This window comes from Furipterus horrens, unplaced genomic scaffold (genome assembly GCF_987537825.1).
Source record: "Furipterus horrens unplaced genomic scaffold, mFurHor1.1.pri manual_scaffold_3, whole genome shotgun sequence".
Taxonomy (NCBI): Eukaryota; Metazoa; Chordata; class Mammalia; order Chiroptera; family Furipteridae; genus Furipterus; species Furipterus horrens.
The window spans coordinates 140,346,388-140,367,844 of NW_028327173.1; the positions used below are offsets into that span (position 1 = coordinate 140,346,388).

At 36.3% G+C, this 21,457-nt stretch overlaps 1 protein-coding gene and 1 non-coding gene across 3 annotated transcripts in view; both read left to right on the forward strand.

The window, feature by feature from the left end:
• The window catches only part of SLC12A6 (solute carrier family 12 member 6), an 85,785-nt gene that overhangs the window by 15,492 nt on the left and 48,836 nt on the right, over positions 1–21,457 (forward strand). The window contains exon 1 of one of the 2 annotated variants that reach the window (XM_090270375.1): positions 11,533–11,756. The exons of the other annotated variant lie outside the window; for it this stretch is intronic. Coding sequence (XP_090126501.1) covers positions 11,633–11,756 — 124 coding nt within the window. The 5' untranslated portion in view covers positions 11,533–11,632. Of the gene's footprint in view, positions 1–11,532; positions 11,757–21,457 lie in introns of those variants that run through there. 2 annotated transcript variants of the gene reach the window in all.
• Positions 17,343–17,510, forward strand: LOC150016208 (U1 spliceosomal RNA). Its single transcript, XR_016510385.1, has one exon. It is a non-coding gene; the product is annotated as a U1 spliceosomal RNA (small nuclear RNA).

A 21,457-nucleotide genomic window follows, 5' to 3' on the forward strand; every position in this document is an offset into this window, starting at 1 on the left:
AGAGGTTTAGGAGAGGTTCATAAGATTTGAATCTGTTTCCAAATCAAATCCATTGTTCTTTGCTCAGCACTCCCACTACACTGTGTGTGCATGTGTGCACATGCATATGAATGCTTAAGGTACTTGCATAAAACTTTTGTCGTATGATGTATGTGAAAGAGAGTTTGAGAGAGAATTCTGTGAAAAGGTATAGACAGATAAGATGAATTAAGTCTACAGTGTGTGTGCTCATGAAATGTAGTTTGTGTTATTTTACATTTCCAGCTTTTTAACAGCATGCAGGTATTAAACTTTAATTACAATTTTTATTTTGAAAAAAGAATGTTACTGAACATGTTTCTAAAACCTACATCATATCTACAAGATGCTCTCAAGAATGAACAGAATGACATTTGGTAAAATTCATGTATTCAAAAATCAGGGATTTTGCTTACTGCTCACTTATAGTTTCCTTGCATCACAGATACATATTTCGCATGCATTACTAGATTCTCTTTCAGAATCATTTCAGCAATGAGATTGTGTGGTTCGAGATTATTTGTATGGTTTTTGTATAATACAGTTCTCAAAGCAAATACATGATTTGTTCTAAAATTGACTGATTATTCATGATATAGTATTATAATATATTATCTGATAGAGAATCTTTATGTTAAAAATAATTTTCCACTGATTTTCCCTCAATTGTGTCAGTCTTTTCACTAAATCTAACTTGTCTTTGTTTATTTAATAGGTGAGTTAAATAAAACAAAGTGCTGGTTATCTTGAGTTGTTAGCTGTGATTAAAAATACATAATTGGGTAGTGTAGTATAGTAAATTGTACTTTAAAAATATTACCCAAAGTAGACCCATTCTGCTAAAGGATTGCCTTAAAAAAAAAAAAATGCAGACAGTCACAAAAAATGTGTTTTACTTAGAGTTATTTAAACTAAGTATAAAATGTATAATATTTGGCCTAATGTATAATGGAATAATGTCATTATAAAGGTCCTTTTAGTCTAGCCAGGCCTATATCTTACTACTTAACACATTGTTGACTGACAATTTTATACAAAGGCTATCCTATATCACCAGCTATTTTTTTGTAATTGAATATGAAAATGAAACAATCTAAATAAACTTTAATATACTTTATACGTAATGTATTGAAATGAAACTTTGTACATATCTTCTATATAACTTGTAATGACTTTTTTTGATATGATAAACTAGCATTCACCTACATGCAACGGTAGACAACCATTGTTTTCTTTTCCAATAATATTTCAGCAGTAGACACACTGTTATGGTAATTATCCTGGTAAACATGATGCCAAGAATAAAGATACAGCTCTAAGATAGAGAATATAATTTCTTGTAGCATTTTGCCTTCACTCGAATAGATTTCAAAATTGCAAATGTAGCCAGTCTTGCTTTCACAAAGCATTCTCACTAAAATTCCATATTTTGTTATCTTCGCCAAATTATATGTTCTGAAGCTGATATGTATGGTTATCATTACTTCATCTAGGAATAACTCTTGTTTAGTTCTATACAAAGACTGAAATTTTGCAATAAAGTAACCCAAAAGAGGCCTAATTTTGTAAAGTCTGTCTTCATTAGATGTAGCTTGTGAATTATCACTAAGATGAAAAAAAGTAATGATTTGTTCAAACCTCATTCTGGTCATAGTTTTAGGAAATATGGGAGCTTCAAGCAAAGAGCCTATTGACCAGTAATCTCTCCAATGTAATTTTTTTGTTTGTCCCATCAATATCAATAAACCAAGAAACTTCTTCATATTGCTAGTGGTAACTTCTGTCCATGGTAAAGTTTTAGCAGTTGTTTTATAAAGTTTTTCTATTTGGTGGTGGTATAAATTGGTTTGAGAAGTAATTAAAAAGAAAACATCAAAGAGTAAATCCATCACTTCACTGATACTCTGTGGATCACTAAGTTCAACAGTTACAGCAGAAATATTGTATAATCTAAGGTTGGCGTAATGTCATTTTCTGTCCACTCATCTTCAAAATCACTTTCACTATCAGATTCTGTCACATTTCTTTTTAATTTAAGTATATTTTATTGATTATGCTGTTACAGCAGTCTCAATTTTTTCCCCTTTGCTCCCCTCCGCCCAGAACCCCCCTTCCCTCCAGCATACCACCCCCCTTAGTTCATGTCCATGGGTCATGCATATAAGTTCTTTGGCTTCACCCTTTCCTATATTATTCTTAACTTTCCCCTCTCTATTTTGTACCAACCGATTGTGCTTCTTTTTTTTTTTAAGTATATTTGATTGATTATGTTGTTACAGTAGTACCAACCGATTATGCATCTTAATTCCTGCACCATTTCCCCATTTCTCCCCTTTCCCCCTCCCAGCTGATAACTGAATGATCCCCATGCCTATGATTCTGCTCCTATTCTGGTTTGCTTAGTTGGATTTTGTTTTTGTATTTTTTAGATTCATTTGTTGATAGTTGTGAGTTTGTTGTCATTTTTATGTTCATAATTTTGACCTTTTTTTCTTAAGAAAGTCCCTTGGACATTTCATATAATAATGGCTTTGGTGATTATGAACATCTTTAGCTTTACCTTGTTTGGGAAGCACTTTATCTGCCCTTCATTTTAAATGATAGCTTTCCTGGATAGAGTAATCTTGATTGTAAGTCCTTGCTTTTCATCACCTTGAATACTTCTTGCCAGTTTCTTCTTGCCTGCAAAGTTTCTTTTGAGGAATCAGCTAATAGTCTTACAGGCACCTCTTTGTAGGTCACTCTCTGCTTTTTTCTTGCTGCTTTTAAGATTCTCTCTTTATCTTTCACCTTTGGCATTTTAATTATGATGTGTCTTGGTGTGTCCTCCTTGGGTCTAGCTTGTTTGGGACTCTCTGTGCTTCCTGGACTTGTATGTCCATTTCCTTCACCAAATTTGGAAAGTTTTTCTTCATTATTTTTTTTATTTAAGCCTTCAATGTTTTGCTCTTCCTCTTCTTCTTCTAGCACCCTCACGATTGGGATGTTGGCACGTTTAAAGTTGTCCCAGAGGTTCCTAAGCCTCTCCTTATTTTTTTCAATTTTTGTTTCCTCATTCTGTACTAGTTCACTGTTTTTTTCTTCCTTATGTTTCTAATCATTGATTTGAACCCCAGTTTCCTTCCCTTCACCATTGGTTTTGTTGGATTTTCCTTTGTTTCATTTAGTATAGTGTTCACTTCTTCTCTTTCGCATTTGCTGTACTTAAACATATCTGTAAAGCCTGTGAGCACTTTTTTATCACCAGTGTTTTGAACTCTGCATCTGTTAAGTTGGCTGTCTCCTCATTGCTTAGTTCTCCCACTGGAACCTTGATCCGTTTCCTCTTTTGGGCCATACCTCTCTGTCTCCTCATCTTGACAGGCTCTTGTGTTTGTTTGCCTCTATGTCTTAGGTAGAACTATTGCACCTGTTACATTGTAAGGGGCGGAGCCTTAAGTATTTGTCAGTATGGGCAATCTGTTTCATCATGTTGTGGCGCTGTTTGGGGAGGATGGGTCTGAGAGGGAACAGTGCCACTTGCTCAGCTCTCACCCCTTTTCCAGGCATTTCTCCCACTTCTGTATGGACTGGTATCCCTCTAGCTATTGCCCTGGCGGTCGTTTTCAGAGTGGGTGCATCTGTGGAAGTTCTAGGACTGTGGGGGCCCTTTAAACAAGTGTACTCTGCTGAGAGACTGGCAGTTTCTGCCTCCGGCCCAACCTCCACTGGATGAACAGTCAGAATCAACGAGGCTTTATTTTCCCGGTGCTGGGACCATGAGCTGTGTGGTCTGGTCTGGTGCTGGGAGCATTCCCCAGGTGTCTCTCCTGACTTTAAAATGTGTGACTGTGCTTTCCAGTAGCCTGCCACTGCTTCTGCCACTGCTGCCACCGCACTGCATCCTGTCCTCCCCAGCTCCACCCCTCCCACCTGTCTGGATGAGTATTTCTTCTTTATATTTTTGTTTTTGGACTTCCATGCAGCTCAGTTTTCTGGAACTTCTGGTTGTCTCTAGTTTTGAGGTAGCTGTGTTCCTTCTTAGTTGTGGAGGGAGATGCAGCGTGTCTGTGTAAGCCTCCATCTTGGTCCCACATTTCTTTTTTACTGTTTTAGTGGTTTAATATCAGATTTATAACTATTTTCTGACAGACTGTTATCTTCCACATCACTGCTATAAACTTCAAAATCAGTCAGAAAAAGTGTCTCCATATAATTCACTGAAAAATTCTTCACCATTACAATGCACTGTATATGAAATTTTTCAATACTAAAATTGTGATAAAACCCGGAATATGTAGAAAAATATTTTTTAATACTGTAAACATGATCGAACATGATTAAGCCAACTTTTACAAAATCCTATATTGCTCTCAGTTTTAAGAATTGTATAAGTGCAAACACAAGTTAACTCATTATCGGTCAATAACATTTGGGCTTGGAAACATGAGTTTTTTCATGGCTGGTCAACAATGTGTTAAAAATATCAGGCCCTGGCCAGATAGCTCAGTTGGTTAGAGCATCATCTCAATAAGCCAAGGTTTATGACTTTGATTCCCAGTTAGGGAATGTCCAAGAAGAAACCAATGGCCTTGGCCTGTGACTCAGTTCGTTGGAGTGTTGTCTCATAAACTGAAAGGTCACTGGTTTGATTCCTGGTAAGAGCACATGCCTAGATTGTGGGTTCAGTCCCCAGACCAAGTTTGAATGAGAGAGAACTGATTGATGTTTCTCTCCCTCTCTTTCTGTCCCCCATCCTCCCCCTCTCTCTAAAAATCAGTAAAAAAGAGGAACTTCCAGTCAAGATGGAGGCATAGGTAGCCACGCTTCGCCTCCTCACGCAACCATAGAAAGAACAACCAGATCTCAAAACTAATAACAGCCGGATCCATCAGAAAATCAAGCTGTATGGAAGTCCAACAACCAAGAATTTAAAGAAGACACATTCATCCAGATGTGTAGGAGGGACAGAGCAGCAGAGATGGGTGGAAAGGTTGCAGCAGTGGCAGAACAAACTGGAGGGATAACTTGGGACCGAGCAATCCCAGCCCCAGACCACACCACACAGCCCAGGGTTCCAGCACCGGGAATATAGACCCCTATTACCTCTGGCTATAAAAACCAGTGGGGTTGGAGCGGTGGAAGAAACTGCTGCATTTCACTCCTTAAAGGGCCAGTGTGGTCTTAGAACATACACAAATCCATCCACTTGGGGATTCACCACTGGGGCAGCAGCTGGAAGAGCAGATTGTCAGAGGCCAGGCAGTGGCATTGTCCCCTTCCTGAGCCCTCGCCACATGCCACACAGCCACACACAGTTTACAGATGCCTTTTCTACAGAGGCCATGCTACTCAGGGAATAAAAGCAGCTCTACCTAGTACACAGAAACAAACGCAGGGAGGCTGCTAAATTGAGGAGACAAAGAAATATGGCCCAGATCAAAGAACAGAACAAAACCCCAGAAAAAGTACTAAGTGAAACAGCCAACCTATCAGATGCAGAGTTCAAAACTCTGGTTATCAGGATGCTCAGAGAACTACTTGAGTACAGCAAAAAAAATAATAAGCAATGAAGTTTACATTAAGTGAAATGAATAATCCACAGGAAAGCAACAGAGAAAGGAAGGAAGCTGGGATTCAAATCAATGATCTGGAACACAAGAGATAAACATTTAACTAGGACAAAAAGAAGAATCAAATTTTTAAAAATGAGGATAGGCTTAGGAACCTCTGGCACATCTCCAAACATGCCAACATCCACATCACTGGTGCCAGAAGGAGAAGAAGAAGAACAAAAAATTGAAAACATTTGAAAAAATAAAGAAAACCTCCCTAATTTGGTGAAGGAAATAGACATACAAGTCCAGGAAGCACAGAAAGCCCCGAACAAGTTGGACTCAAAGAGGACCACACCAAGACATCATAATTAAAATGCTAAATGTTAAAGATGAAGAAAGAATCTTAAAAGCTGCAGGAGAAAAGAAGAGAGTTACCTACAAAGGAGTTCCCATAAGACTGTCAGCTGATTTCTCAAGAAGAACTTTGCAGGGAAGAAGAGACTGGCAAGAAGTTTTCAAAGTGATGAAAAACAAGGACCTACAACCAAGATTACTCTATTCAGCAATGCTGTCATTTAGAATGGAAGGGCAGATAAAGTGTTTCCCAGACAAGGTAAAGCCCTTATTATATGTAATGTTCAAGGAATGCATTTAAGAAAAAGAAGAGCAAAACTGTGAGCAGTAAAATGACAACAAACTTACAACTATCAACAACTGAATGTAAAACAAAAACAAAGCAAACAACTAGAACAGAAACAGAACCATAGATATGGAGATCATATGGAGAGTTATCAGCTGGGAGGGGAAACGGGGAGAAATGGGGAAATGGTGCAGGAATTAAGAAGTATAATTGGTAGGTACAAAATAGACAGGGAGATGTTAAGAATAATATAGGAAATGGAGAAGCCAAAGGACTCATATGCATGACCCATGGACATGAACTAAGGGGAGGGAATTGCTGAAGGGAAGGGGTTTACCAGGCAGAGGGGGGCAAAGTGGGAAAAATTGGGACAACTCTAATAACATAATAAAATATACTTCAGGGAAAATTAAAAAATAAAAACACATGATCTCTCTAGAAATAATAATCACTTTTAAGATGTTGGAATACCGAGTTTCAGACTTATTTTTCGTATTTGTGTAATTTTTTTCTAAAATAGGACACTGTATTCTGAAAAAAGAAAAAAGAAAACTAAAGAAAAAACAAGTGAAACAACAAATTGATGTTTCTTCCTTTCTCTCTCTAAAAAAAAAGGAAATTATAAATTAAAAAAAAATTAAACATTTCAAACCTATTTGGTGACTCTAATTTCAAACATTCAACACTATAATCAAAGTACTGGAAAAGCATTTATGCTACTGCCTAATTTTATGTGAAACAATTTGACCCATAAATGATGAGCTTTATGCTTAGATCTTAATATCTTTAGATTTCAGTTCACTGTATTTTTTCCAACATTTTATTATGAAAATTTTCAAACATATAGAAAAATTGAAATAATTATATAGTGAACACCCGTATTCTTGTCTTCCTGATGCTACCATTAACATTTTGCTCTATTTGTTTTAGCATATATTTATCCCTTACATTGATTCGTCTTATTTTTGAAGGATTTCAAAGTTACAGACATCAGTATGCTTCACCTCTGAACACTTTAGTATGCACATAATAACGTGTAACGTATAATTTATAAAGCATAATGTTTTTGACATTCATCTATGTTGTTGAATGTTATCAGTAGTTTTGTTTCTATTTATTGTTGAGCAATAGTCTATTGTATGAATATACAGTTTCTTTATCCTGTTGACAGGTATCTGAGCTGTTTCCTATTGGGCTGTTATGAATAAAGCTGCTATAAACATTCTTGTTCAAATCTTTTTATGAACATATGCTTTTATTTCTCTTGGGTAAATACCTAGATGAGGAATTGCTGGGTCATAGGGTAGATGAATGTTTCAATTTATTAAAAACTGCTAGAACTTTTCCGAAATTGTTTGTACCATTTTATATTGCCACCAACATTTGTTCTATATCCTTGCCAACAATTTTGTGATTTTAATGTGTATTTCTCTAATGGCCAATTATGTTGGGCACTTTTTTGTTTTTGTTTTCTTTAGATTTTATTTATTTATTTATTAGAGACAGGGGAAGGGAAGGAGAAAGAGAGGGAGAGAAGTGGGGGCCTGACCCACAACCCAGGTATATGCCCCGAACAGGTGACCTTTCCATTTGCAGGATGATGCCCAACCCACTGAGCCACACCAGTCTGGGCAATGTTGGACACTTTTTCAAGTGTTTGTTAGCCATTTGTGAAACTTCATTTGTGAATTGCCTATTTAAATCTGTTGTCCATTTTGTATTGAGTTGTCTTTTTATTGAGTTTTAAGGCATTTTTCTATATGTTCTAGATATAAGTCCTTTGTATATTTTCTCCCAGTCTGTGCGAACTTGCCTGTTCATTTTCATAATGATGTCAGTTCACTATATTTTTTCAACACTTTATTATGAAAACTTCCAAATATATAGAAAGTTTAAAGACTTTTATAGTAAATACCCTTATATCTACCACCCAGCATCTCATTAACAGTTATGTACTTATCCTATCACATATCTATCTGTCTTCTTATTTGTGCATTTAAAGATAGATTGCAGGCATCAGATCACTGCTCCTAAGTTTCCCATAATACATATTATTAATTAGAATTCAGTATTTGCAGATTTTTGTCTTTTAAGGCAAACTTTTTATACAATGAAATACACACATTTTAAGTGAACATTGGCTAAGTTTTGACAAATTCATACACACATGGATCTCTAAACTATCAAGATGTAGAATAGTACCCTCACTCGGAAAGTTCTCTCATGTCCTATTTCAGTTAGTCACCTGCATCTCCCCACAGGCAGTCATCATCCTGGGTTTTTTGTACCATAGATTAGTTTCGCCTGTTCTAAAACCTTATATCAGTGGACTCTGTATTGTGTACTCTTTTATTTAAGGCTTTTTTCACATAGCTTAATGTTTTTGAGTTTTATCCATATTGTTGCATATATCACTGATCATTCCTTTTTAAAGCTGAATAGTAATTCTTTGTATGAATATATCATAGTTTATCCATTCTCCTGTGGATGTACACCTGGGTTGTTTCCAGCTATTGGCTATTAGTAATAAACTGCTATGAACATTGTTGTACAAGTCCTTTTGTGGGAATATGTTTTCATTTTAGAGGTAAATACCTAGGAGTGCAGTTGATAAGTTACAGGGGGAAGTACCAGACCCCTTCTCAAAGTGGGTACACCCATTTACACCCCAGTAACAGTGTAAGTTCTTTTGTTCCACATTCTCACCCAATTTAGTGTTGTCAGTCTTACCAGTTTTAGCCATCTCAGTGGGTGTGTAGTGGTACTTCACTGTGGTAGTTGGTTGTACTCAAAATAACTATTTCTGAATCCCCCCCCCCCCTTTATCTAACCATTCCCTGTATACAGACAGCACTCACATACCTCAGCTTTACCACCTTCCCCCCAGATTTTTCTGTACTACCTCAATTTTTTAATGCCCCTGCACTTTTTCCCTATAGTATGCTCTAGGAGAGTACTATTTTAAAATTGCTGACCACTATGGTACCAAAGCCTCATCAAGTTGATTTAAAAATTCCTCTGTCGTAGATTAACAGGAATTTGTTACCGTCCTATTTGTTTACTTTGGGGAACCTTCCAGAGGAGAGAGGTGACAGGATAAAATTGTACACAGGCTTGTATGCATAAGCTGTACACAAATTAATAAACACAAGTCATTGTTTCTATCAACCATAGAAGATTAGCCACAGTTCAACTCTTTATAAGATAAATACGAAAGGCAAGATCCTATTCAAAATATCCAGTGGTACTAAAGTATTGAAGAATTTGGAACCCATAATATAATATTGAAATCTTTGACAATTTGATAGTGTTTTAAGTTCCTTTGAATAAATTAGTAGAACAGCTACCTGAGTTTCAGTATGGAAAAGTCACTCAGTGTACTACCACACCTAATGTAGTTCCTTTTGACAATAAAAATGGTTACAGCCCTGGCTGGTGTGGCTCATTTGGTTAGAGTGTCTTCCAGTAACAGAAGTGGTGCAGGTTTGATTCCCAGGTTGCAGGTTCAGTTCCTGGTCTGGGCACGTAGGGAGGCAACTAATCGATGCTTCTCTGTCCCATCGATGTTTCTTTCTCTTTCTCAAAAAAAAGGGGGAGGTGGGCAATGAACATAGATACAAAGACTTAACAGGTTAAACTTTTCTCTTTCCCATACAGTAGTAATTCTAAACCTTGGATACATACACCTTAGAACCATGGGGAGGGGGGGTGCTTTTAAAAGTTTGTTGCCCAGGCTCTACTCCAGAATAATTAAATCAAAATATCTAGGATGAGAGCCAGGCATCAGTAATTTTAAAATCTCCTCAGATGATTCCAGTTTCCAGCCAAGATTACAAGCCAGTGCTATACAGGAACTCATAAAATAAAATTTAGGTAAGCATATGACTTTTTCCCCCCATGAAACTTATATGCTGCCTACCAACAAGGATACTAGAAGTTTTTGCCCTGGCTCAGTGGATTGAGTCCCGGCCTGCAAACTGAAAGGTTGCAGGTTCAATTCCCAGTCAGGACACATGTCTGGTTGCAGGCCAGGTCCCCAGGTGGAGGCGTGTGAGAGACAACTAATTGATGTATCTCTTGCATGTCCATATTTCTCTCTCTCTTTCCCTCTTCCTTTCCTTCTCTCTAAAAATAAATAAATAAAATATTTTTTAAAAAAGGAATTAGAAGTTTTTAAGTCGGGCTTCACCATTTATAAGCTCTGACTTTGGGCAAGTTCTTTAGCCTGATGATTAAATGAGATCATAATGAAAAGTTTCAATGCAATGAAGAGCACAAAGTAGGTCATTTAACGACTATTGATTTCCTTCCCTTTTAAAAGTGGTACATAACTTAAGAAAAAGAAGATAAAAGTGGTACATATTGGAATAAATGAGGACTATAAACCATCATTCTTCCTCTGTTAGATTTAGAGCAGTCTTACTAATCAGGTGTGACTAACAACAAAGCCCTTATGTTATCAACATGGAAATTAACACTGGACTCAATTACTAAACTCCCTCCTCTCAGTGCAGAGATTAGATAGGGCCTCATAGTTGAAGTCATCCACTGAGAACTTGATACTAACAGATAGAATGTACCAAGAGTTAAGTATGTTTTGTTAGGAACTATGCACCACTTAATCAGGGGGGTTTTCTTGGATATTTTTTCTTGAAAATATGTTAAATAAACTCTGTCCAATAAAAAAAAAATTCTGAACTCTTCCCTTTAAAAATATTTTGCTCTTTTGGACTTTGGGGAAAGTTAATGTCTCTTCTTAGATGTCCTTGTATACAATACAGGGTCTGGAACTATGCCTTGTATAAAATATGTAGGTGTTCATTAAATACTTGATGAATGAATGTTCCCATCTGAAAGATAAGAAAAAAACGTTTGTTGATTTATATTACTATTATCCATATGCTTTGAAATAAAGCAACCACAGAAGCTTACAAATATTTATGTTTCATTTTCTAAGTTGAGATGTAGTGCCAGTCATTCTTTAAAGAGGGGAATTCTGTGGCATGAACTGTTCCCTAATCTGAAATATGAGGGCAGAGGTTTAGATCATAACTCCTCATAGGGGTGGAAATAATTTAAAGAAACAGGTTGGGGAGCACACAGTGGGCTGCAGTTAATGAATTCTGCCACTCTCCAGCGTTTGGCAGCTCTTGCAAAGCAGCCTAAACAGTTCTTGGGATTCTCGAGCTTAATGATCACAAGCAAAGGGTGGAGTTCTAATCCTTTTAAGTGAAAGATAAACGCAGTGGAGGTGTGTCTTCCAGTGTTCCACTCCCCAGGGTTGTAGATCACGTGAGCTGAAAGTACTTCCCTGTTCCCAGCGTCGGGCTCCCCTAGGCAGTGATCAGTTTGAAAGGGACATAGCAAGGAAGGGATAAGGCAAAAGTAGACTGGAAGTAAGTTTATATACAGGACAAAGCACAGGATTTCTATAACAATGCCACACTTTACCGTGACTAAGGTAGAAGACGCTGAGGAGGGGGCAGCAGCTTCAGTCTCCCAAGAAGGGGAGATCAGCTTAGCAGAAATAAAAGCCCCGATTCAGCGTTCAGAAGAACCAGGTAAGTACTCAACTTGGGAGCTTTTGGGATTTAAAAGGGTTTTTCATGAAAAAAAAAAAAAAAAAGGTAACAAGTATTCAAAATACCTTCTTCAGCCTGGAGAAAAAGTATTGTGGTTGACGTGTTCATCCATCAACTGTTTCACTCCCTCGTATATCTGATAACTTCTCTTTTTTCACATTCTGGTTTGTTTTTCCCCACAATGAGTTCTGTGTTCATTACCTACAGGTGAAACTGAATCGGTAGCAATGTATGAAAGGAGTTTTCAAGCACAAAGAAAGGCACAGTAAAAGTCATTTTACGGGGAATTTAGAATTCACCTTTTCCTCAGGCAGTTTAAATTATATCTGGAAAAGTATATAAAGAAGGCGCATGGTTCAGTAGTTTTGTACAATGGACTTTGCACTTGTGACTTCTCAAGTTATTTAGTATTTTGCCTCAGTTTACCAGTTAAACAGTAACTTAATAGTGAATGGCCTAACAATTCTTTAATGAAAGAGCAAAAGTACAATAGATCATTATGGTGACTAGCATACACTGGGTTTAATAAATGTGATTAATGTGATTATTACTTTTAATAGTAACAGTTATATTTCCTAGGGGAATTGTGGTTTTGAATTTTTAAGCATGCAATTAAAAGCTTGGTTAATGTTATGGTATTAAATATAGACATAGTTTAAAGCCCTATTTCTTAAGTCTATAAATTTCATAAATTGCCAAAAACTTCTCTACTGTGTTAATGAAGGCTAAGGGAATAAATAATCTCTTAAAATTTCTTTTGATTTTAACATTTCCCTAGCAGGTAACACATCACAATTCCTTGCTGTAAACAGCTGTTTACTCTCTCCTGTCTTATCAAGCCTTCCTTCATGAATTTTTAAGAATCCTTAACTAAAGATAAGGGCTATCAAAAACAAATTTACTTTTGTTTATTTTTTTCCTTCTAGTGAGAGAATTTACTAGGGAAAATAAAGAAAGTTTTATGGAAACTCTTTGTCTGCCAGGTTATTTTCATTTTGCTGAATTGTCATGGTGCTAAGAAGTTGAAAGTTAAATTTAACCTACTTTGAACTTAAACCTGATTTTCCACAACATTAGTGCAAAGAAGTTAGGTTCTCTTTTGAAGCTGCATTTTCTTAGTTGGTTATGTTTACTGCCTTTAGATTTCAATCTTTTTAGGCTCTTGTTTTTGCTTTTGTCATCATTAATTTCACAAAATGCAAACAAGTAGAGTCTATACCCCATTTCGCTTTTTATGGTTTTTTATTTCCTTTCTTCACCACCTCTATTTTATTATCTCATCTTTACTGGTTCCATAATGTTTGAGGAAATTTGCTGTATTTGGATTAGAACAGTGTTGAAATGATTTAACCTATTAGCAGTCACCCAGAAAAGCCATAAATTCTTTTTTACAGCAACCAACTTTTCAATAAGTGATGTTGCTAGGCTTAATTTATTTTCTCCCATAGTAATTGTTTTGGACAAGGAAGAAGTGACAGGTGTAATCTACCTTGGATTTAATAGGTTTTTTTATTGGCATTTTCCATGACAGCCCAGAAAGTGTCCACTTGAATGCAACTGTTGTTTGGTAAGTGAACAGTGATAGGAATATATTACCTAAATTGTATTTATTTTTATTGTAGGGTTAAAATAGAGGGGAAGTAAGGGGGAAGCATACATGAGAAAAACCTAGAAGTTTTTTTCTTGTTGTCGTTGTTTTAAATCCTCGCCCAAAGGTATGTTTATTAATTTTAGAGGGAGAGGAAGGGGCAGAGAAAAAAACATCGATGTGAGAGAGAAACATTGATCGGTTGCCTCCCATATACATTCCAACCAGGAATCAAACTTGCAATGTAGGCATGTGCCCTTATGGGAATTGAACCTGCAGCCTTTTGGTGTACAGGATGACACTTCAACCACCCAAGCCACCCGAGGGCTATTGTTTTTTACTTAGGACTAGAATGTTCTTGAGGATAGTATGGTGTTTTTGGAGTAATTGCTTGAAAAGCAATTCGTTCTGAGTTAAAAATCCTAAATTGATTATGGTTTTCTTGCAAGCACTATATAAGTGGCTAGTATAGCCACCAGTTGTTTTTGCTCATTGAATGTTTTTATAATGAAAAATACATAGAGAAAAATATGTACTGTTATATACATTGAACACATTTAAAAAGCAGATCATTTTTTTTTTTTTTTGAGATTTTATTTTTAGAGAGTGGGGAAGGGAGGGAGAAAGAGAGGGAGAGAAACATTGATGTGCGAGAGAGACATCAATCGGTTGCCTCTCACATGCACCCAGTCAGGAACGTGGCCCACAACCCAGGCATGTGCCCTGAATCAACTGGTGACCCAGTTCACAGGCTAGCACTCAATCCACTGAGCCACAACAGCCAGGGCCAGATCATTCTTTAAATAAATTTTAAAAGGTGTTTTTGAAAGGTGAGATTTATTGAAGTAGACAGGTAATTTAAGCTAAAATATAAATATTAATATAGATATAATATAAACTAATTTTAAAAAGAACTAGATTAATCCCTGCCATGATAGTTGCTAGAATGCTATTCTATTAGAACTCTGCTTAATTTTGGTTTTGAAGGGAAAAGCAGAAACTCAGACTTCCCTGGCTGTTTTCCTTCTCCCCAGTCCAGTTTCTATGCCTCATCCTATTTTCTCAGCAACTTGTTTACAGAAATTGCACATATCACACTGTATGGTAATCTCCTATTTACCCCTCTCCCACATAGACTGACTATACACTCCTTGAGGGTAGAGACTTTGTGGGATCATTTATGTATCTCCAGGTCCAAATGAACTGGACGTTAATAGGCAATTCAGTGGATAGATTTGTTCTCTGCCTTTTGTATTCACCAAGCACAGGTTTAGTGCAAATATCATGCTAGGTGTTGTATTTTTTCCCTAAGGTTACAAAGGCATAGGAAGTATAAATTCTGCACCAAAGGCAGCAGTATGGCTTTAGAGCCAGGGACCTGGCTTTGAGTCCCAGTCCTACTAATTATTACTAATTATGAGTAGTGATAATTTGTATTATTACATGAATGACTTTGGGCAAGTTATTTAACTTCTCTAGGACTACTTAACTTCGTTGATGGAAAAAAAGGGAATAATATTAGCTACTTCACAGGATGGTTGAGAATTACATGAGAAAATGAATATAAAGCACTTAACACGGTGTGAGACACAACACTCAGAAATAAGAACAACCTCTTATTACATTGTGGTTAGTGGTTTAATAAGAACAAAAAGAAACTGCTTTGAATAACAGATGATGAAGGGAATAATAATACGGCTTGGAGAGGAACTTGGACAGGTATCGCAGAGGATAGGACACAGCTGATTCTTGAAGGGAGGTCTAGAGAAGGAGATTACAGGCAGAAGGAGCACTTCAGGTATGAGAGGAAGGTGTAGAGCATGTGGGAAACAAAGGTTTAAGGTGGCACATTGGGCATGTGGTCAAGAGAGCTCAGAGATGAAGTGTTATCAACTCCATCTTCCTACTCTGTGGGAATACCCAGTGTTATTTACCTTTTTAGAGATAAACTGAGGCTGTTAACAGTAACTTGTCTCAAACTACATGCTGAGTAGTGGCAGAGCCAGTGTTCAAACTTCTAGTTGTTTTTTTTTTTTACACCCTAAGTATCATGTCTCCTGTGTGTTCCAATAGCTAAGCTTTTGTCTATTGTACCTACTAGAAGTTTTAATAGCAACGGGCATTGAATTTAATCAAAAGTTTTTCAACATCTACTGAGATTCTCAAAGTTTACTTCCTTTAATCTATTAGCATACTGAATTATATTAATACAGTCCCTGATGTTGAACCACTTTTACATCCCTAAAATTGAACTTACTTGGTCATAATGCATTTTTTTTTTAATTTTTAAAAAGCTTATTGAATTTATTGGGGTGACATTGGTTAATAAAATTATATGTTTCAGGTGTACAGTTCTATAATATATCATCTGTATATTGTATTACGTATTCACCTCCCTAAGTGAGGTCTCCTTCCATCACCATTTATCCCCCCTTTACCCTCTTCTACCTTCTCCTGCCCCCTCTCCCCCTCTAGTAATCACCATATTGTCTGTGTCTATGAGTTTCTTGTTCTTGCTTAATCCTCTCACCTTTTTCACCCAGCCCCCCTCCCCTCTGACAGCTGTCAGTCTGTTTTCTCTATCTGTGAGTCTATTTCTATTGTTTGTTTTATTTTGTTCATTAGATTCCTCATATAAGTGAAATCATATTGTACTTGTCTTTCTCTGACTGGCTTATTTCACTCAACCTTACGAGTTTTATGTGCTTCCCATCACATTATGATGCCAAGTCCTAGCTTTTTAAGAATAACACAAAGTTATTTACTATCTTAATGTGCATGGACCACAGGACTTTGATGTGAGCATTATCAAATCGGTGGTTTTTTTAGAATAGGAACAGTACAACAGAGTTTTACTGTTTACTGCATTTACTCAATCAGGTAAAAGTGCTATATTCATTTATTTACTTAAATATTTATTGAGTTTAAGTATTTCTGTGAAATTGTTCTAAATCTCCCTCACTCCTCAGATCTTATAGTATCTATGATTTAAGGAGATTTTTACTACTGGACTTGCGTTCACTTGATACAGATTGCAGATTGGAATATTTCCTCTTCCTTTGAAATAGGGTTTTTAGGAAATTTTCAGAAATGGACCTATAATAGAAAAAAAAGGAACCTATAGTGGTATTGAACAGCATCTCCAAACATTAATGATCACATAATCCAAATGGTATTAAAAAGATTTTGTGTTAAATGGAGTTTAAATTTTATTAGGAACCCACAGGATGCTAGAGTGTTAACTAAACATTAATTCTGCTTGTTACCCACAAAAGCTTATGTTCTAAAGAAAGTGATATGAAATTACTGTCTTTTATTGACTAACATTAAAATAGATTGAAATAAACAGCTACAGAGCTTCTTTATATTGATAAAATATCTTTTATGTAATGAAAGATTTAAGGTTTTGGGGTTTTTTTTTTGGTGGGTGTCCTTTTAACTTACAGAAATTTGGATCTGCATGTTTTAAAATCTCAGGGTCATAGTTTATCTTTTGTCTTAATGAGGTATGTTTTCCTACAAAAAACAAACCCACCCCCAATATTCTATCATGTTCAGAAAGTCTGACACTGTCTGGAAATATCTTTCCAATTCTTTTTTCCATGTATGAAAGACTTCAATACAAGAATGCAAATTTGAGCCTGAGTTCTTTCAGTTCTCTACATCTTAAAACTTTGTTTAGTTTATTAACCCTCTGTCATATTATGCTCTGATAATCTTGAACATTTTCATTCCCTATTTCAATACTGTTATCAACAGGTTTTTAGAATCTCTTGCTCCTCAAATTTTCTTGCTTAGTGCACCAACTCTCTGTGTACTGTCTGCTACTTGTGCCCCACAGGAGATAAACCAGATTGGAACTGATGTTTTTGGAAAGATAAAATTTCTCCAAAATATATATACATGCACATTGCTTAACATTTTTTATTCTATACTGAAAGCAAGTTTTAGTTTAGGATTATAAAAACTTCAACTGTATTCTTACCTGGCAGGGGAGATATCATGATCACGAAGATGGTTTTCCCAGGGTGAGGCTTAATTAACTATTACAGTCCTGATGTGCTAATCCCTATGAATTCCCCAAATGTAGGAAACTCGACTGCATAATTTGTGGTAGTGGGGGACTGTGTTCATGCTCTCTCCTGAAAAAAAAGAAAATTAACTATAATTTTAGTATATTGTAAAATATTCAAAAAGTTTTTAAATTTTAGACTGAATTTAGACATATTACCTAGATTACAAAATTGATTATAAGCTGGTAAAAATTTTTTTTTTAAGATTTTATTTGTTTTTAGAGAGATGGGAAGGGAGGGAGAGAAACATCAATCAACGTGTGAGAGATACATCACCCAGTTGCCTCTTGCATGCCCCCATCAGGGGAATCTGGGGACCTTGCCCGCAATCCAGGTGTGTTACCCAGCTGGGAATCAAACTGGTGACCTTTTGGTTCACAGGGCGGCACTCAATTCACTGAACCACACCAAACATAGCTAAGCTGGGTAAACTTGAAAGAATCTAAAATTTTTTGGTTTTGCCAATTTGAAAGCGGAAACAATTTTACTAAAAAGGTCATCAATATCATAGTAATAATTGTTGCGCACCCACTATATGCGAGGCATTTTACCAATATTGGTTTATTTAATCCTCACAACAATCAGGACAAGTAACCATTATTATCACCATTTTAGAGATGGGGAAAGTGAGGAGCCAAGAAATTAGGTTATTGAAGTGGTGGGTGTGGAATTCAAACTAAGGTCTCTATGGCGTTCTTCACCGTCCCACGCTGTCCCTTTACTTTAAACACACACATAATTAGTTTTGTTTTCTGAACTAGGCTGCTCAGTTTTCTCAGTAGTTACTAATTCTTTTTAGGTTCTATTTCTTTGGTCTTTGTGGATTTCTCAAAATTAATTGCAAGTTACTTGTTTCTACCTTTTTATTTGTTGGATTGCTTATTTGGTGTAAAATATTTTCAAATATAGTATAACAAGAATAAATATACATCTGAAGGTATTAAAGATATGTTTATTTTAGTGCACTAGAAAATTTGTAATATTTCAAGTATCTTATTAATTAGAATGAAGCTAGGTAATAAGTCTATTTAGAGAAAAATACTGACATAGGTAGAACATAGATTTGGTAAAGATTGAATATGATATATAAATAACATAAATGATTTAGATCAATTCCAAACCCTTACATAGTGAATTAGACTTCATTTCCTTTCCTGTGTGTTCTTTTCACTATAACATATGATGTTTTTGTGATAAAAATTTTAATAATTATATTAGAAATGGTGAGCCTATAGAAGAGTACTTTTCAAAAGCTGTCTTCATCTTTCTCCCACCGCATTGCCTTTGATCATATATTTTTCTTCATTGGAAGTTTCTTTTGCTGCCTGCTCCCTGTCTACCATAAAAATTACACAAACCCATATCACCTCAAGACCAGGCTTATTCTCCTTTCCTCCAAGATGACTTGCCTAATTCTCTACCCCACCTTTGATTATTCCAACAATCAGTAAGTATCCGTCGGCACTCAAACATGCTTTGCAGTATCCCCTGAACTTGCAATGGCTTTGTAATTACATTTCTATCTGAGGGTGAGGGATAGTGTTTTAATTTTTTTTGAAAATTATACATATTCATATTTATATATAATTATATATATTTTTTATTATGGAAAATTTCAAACTTATAAAAGCTCAGTGGCTTTCTGTTCATTTTTCTTCATTTCTAGATATTCTCTGTATTTAGGGATATATATTTTGTGATGTAAGTTGTAAATATTTTTCCCAGTCAGTATTTCAACGTTTTATTGAGGTATAATTTACATAAAATAAAGACACATATTCAGTATGTACAATTTCATTAGTTTTGAAATATGTATACACCCCTGAAACAATTATAATCAAGATAATAAATATTTCCATCACATCCAAAAGTTCCCTTGTACCCTTTTATAAGCCATTCATCTATTTCCCTGGTCTCCGATCTGCTTTCTGTCACTGTGCATTAGTTTGCATTCCCTAGGATTTTATGTGAGTGGACTCATACTCTCTTGTCTGACTGCTTTTATACAACATGATTATTTTGAGATTTATCCATGTAGTCAATATCCATTAAATTTGACTTATATTAAGATCTTTATTATTTCTCAGGGCTTCATATTTATGGCAGTAGTTGATAATGATACAAACCACAGACATTTGTACTTCACGGAGGCTTTTTAAATTTTTTACTTATTTGCCAAGATTTGAATGCTTTTAGGATGTGTCTGTAAACATGACTTTTCAGAGGGTTCTAGGAAGGTGAAATCTCAGTATTTCTTTTCTTTGTATGAGGTTTTTAAAAATTTATTGTTTTTCTATTACAGTTGTCCCACTTTTTCCCCCATTGCTACCCCCCAACCCAGGCCACCCCTTCTCCCACAGTCAATCTCCACCCTGTTATCCATGTCCATGGGTCATTTATACTAGTTCTTTGATTAGACCCTTCCCCTACTTAACCCCCTTCTCCCACCCCCACCCCCCACTGGTCACTGTTAATCTGAAATCTCACTCTTTCTGTATTCCTGATTCCAGCCTCTGTCTGCCTCTATTCAGCCAAATGACCAATGAACAATTCGGTGCAACTGAAGCCTGGGCTATGCTGGAGCTCTGGCCCAGGTCTTGTTCCTCAGGGGCTGGAGAAGAGCTTCGGGTGAGAATAAGAATGCCAGATCTAGGAAAGAGCTTGGTTTGGTAGAGTTCCATGGACTCCTGGGGTGAAGGAGAAAGGGAAAGGGCAAGGGAACTCATGTGTCCTTGTTCTGGAGACTAAGAGATATGAGGAGACCTGAGAGCTGGGAGGCTTCCTCCTGGGTCTCTGCAGGGCTGGCAGCTTGCCTACTGCATTGCCTAACTACTGGGGTAGGGACTGCTGTGCCTTTCTGTTCTCTTGAGACTATTGCTACTTGTGGTCCTTCAACGCTGAAACCCAAGCCCCTGTGAGGTAACAAAGAAAACAATCCATCTGGGGAAGCCAGACAAGCAGGAAGAGAAAAATAGCATAAACAATGCAGTAGACCAGCTAAATAGAAATGCTGGAGAAGACAACAGCTTGAATATAAAAATAATAAATAATAGGAACATTTAAGGAGGTTCAAGTGAGGCATAAAAAAACTATTGATTTCCCAGCTAAATACTTATTACCACATGACTCTCAGTCCATGCACACACCTCTTTTTTTTTTTCACTATCTCCACCAAAATGTAAGTGCACTAAGAGCAGGAACTTTTTCTCTTATAAAGCTGCCGATCTGTTGTCAATATCCAATGCCTACAACACTGTCTTGCACATAGTAACCTACCAGTACATAATTATTGAGTAATAAATGAATGAGTAGGATAATGTATTGGCCTGGAAGATCAAGTGGAAGAAATATTTCAAAACTCAGAGGCAAAATTAGAAAGAGATTTAAAAAGAAATAAAAGGAGACGTGGAGGATAGATTCAGGACACCTCCTAATATAGCTAATGGAAGTTCAAGAAAAAGGAACAATGGAGGAGAAGCAATAATTAAATATAAATACATTTCCTGAGGTAAAAACTTGAATGAAGTTTCAGGGAAGATCACTGATAGACAACATACACTTAAGAGTTATCCTGGTAAAATTTTTGAATTCCAAGGATTCATCTTGGAGGCCTCCAGGTAGAATTTATTATGCCTATAAAGTATCAGGCTGTCATCAGAATTCTAATCCACAACACTGGAAATTAGTAGACACTGGAAGAGTATCCACAGATTACCAAGAGAAAAAACAATCCCAAATCCCCTTTCCCAGTAAAGATACCATCCCCCCCACAGGCGGAAAATGTTACAAACATACTGAAATTTAGAAAGTGTGTTACCACTTAACCCCTCTGAGAATATTTAAGGTTTTTAGTTAAATAAGTGAGCCATAACATATCACAAGATGAAAGGGATAGAAACAGAGGAAAATGACAGACTCTCTGAGCATGTGTTATATAAATACTAAGTAGAGAGGACTCTAACCAAAAGGGTCACGTTCAGGGAACAATTCAATAATATTTATGGTCTGAAATACTCAGT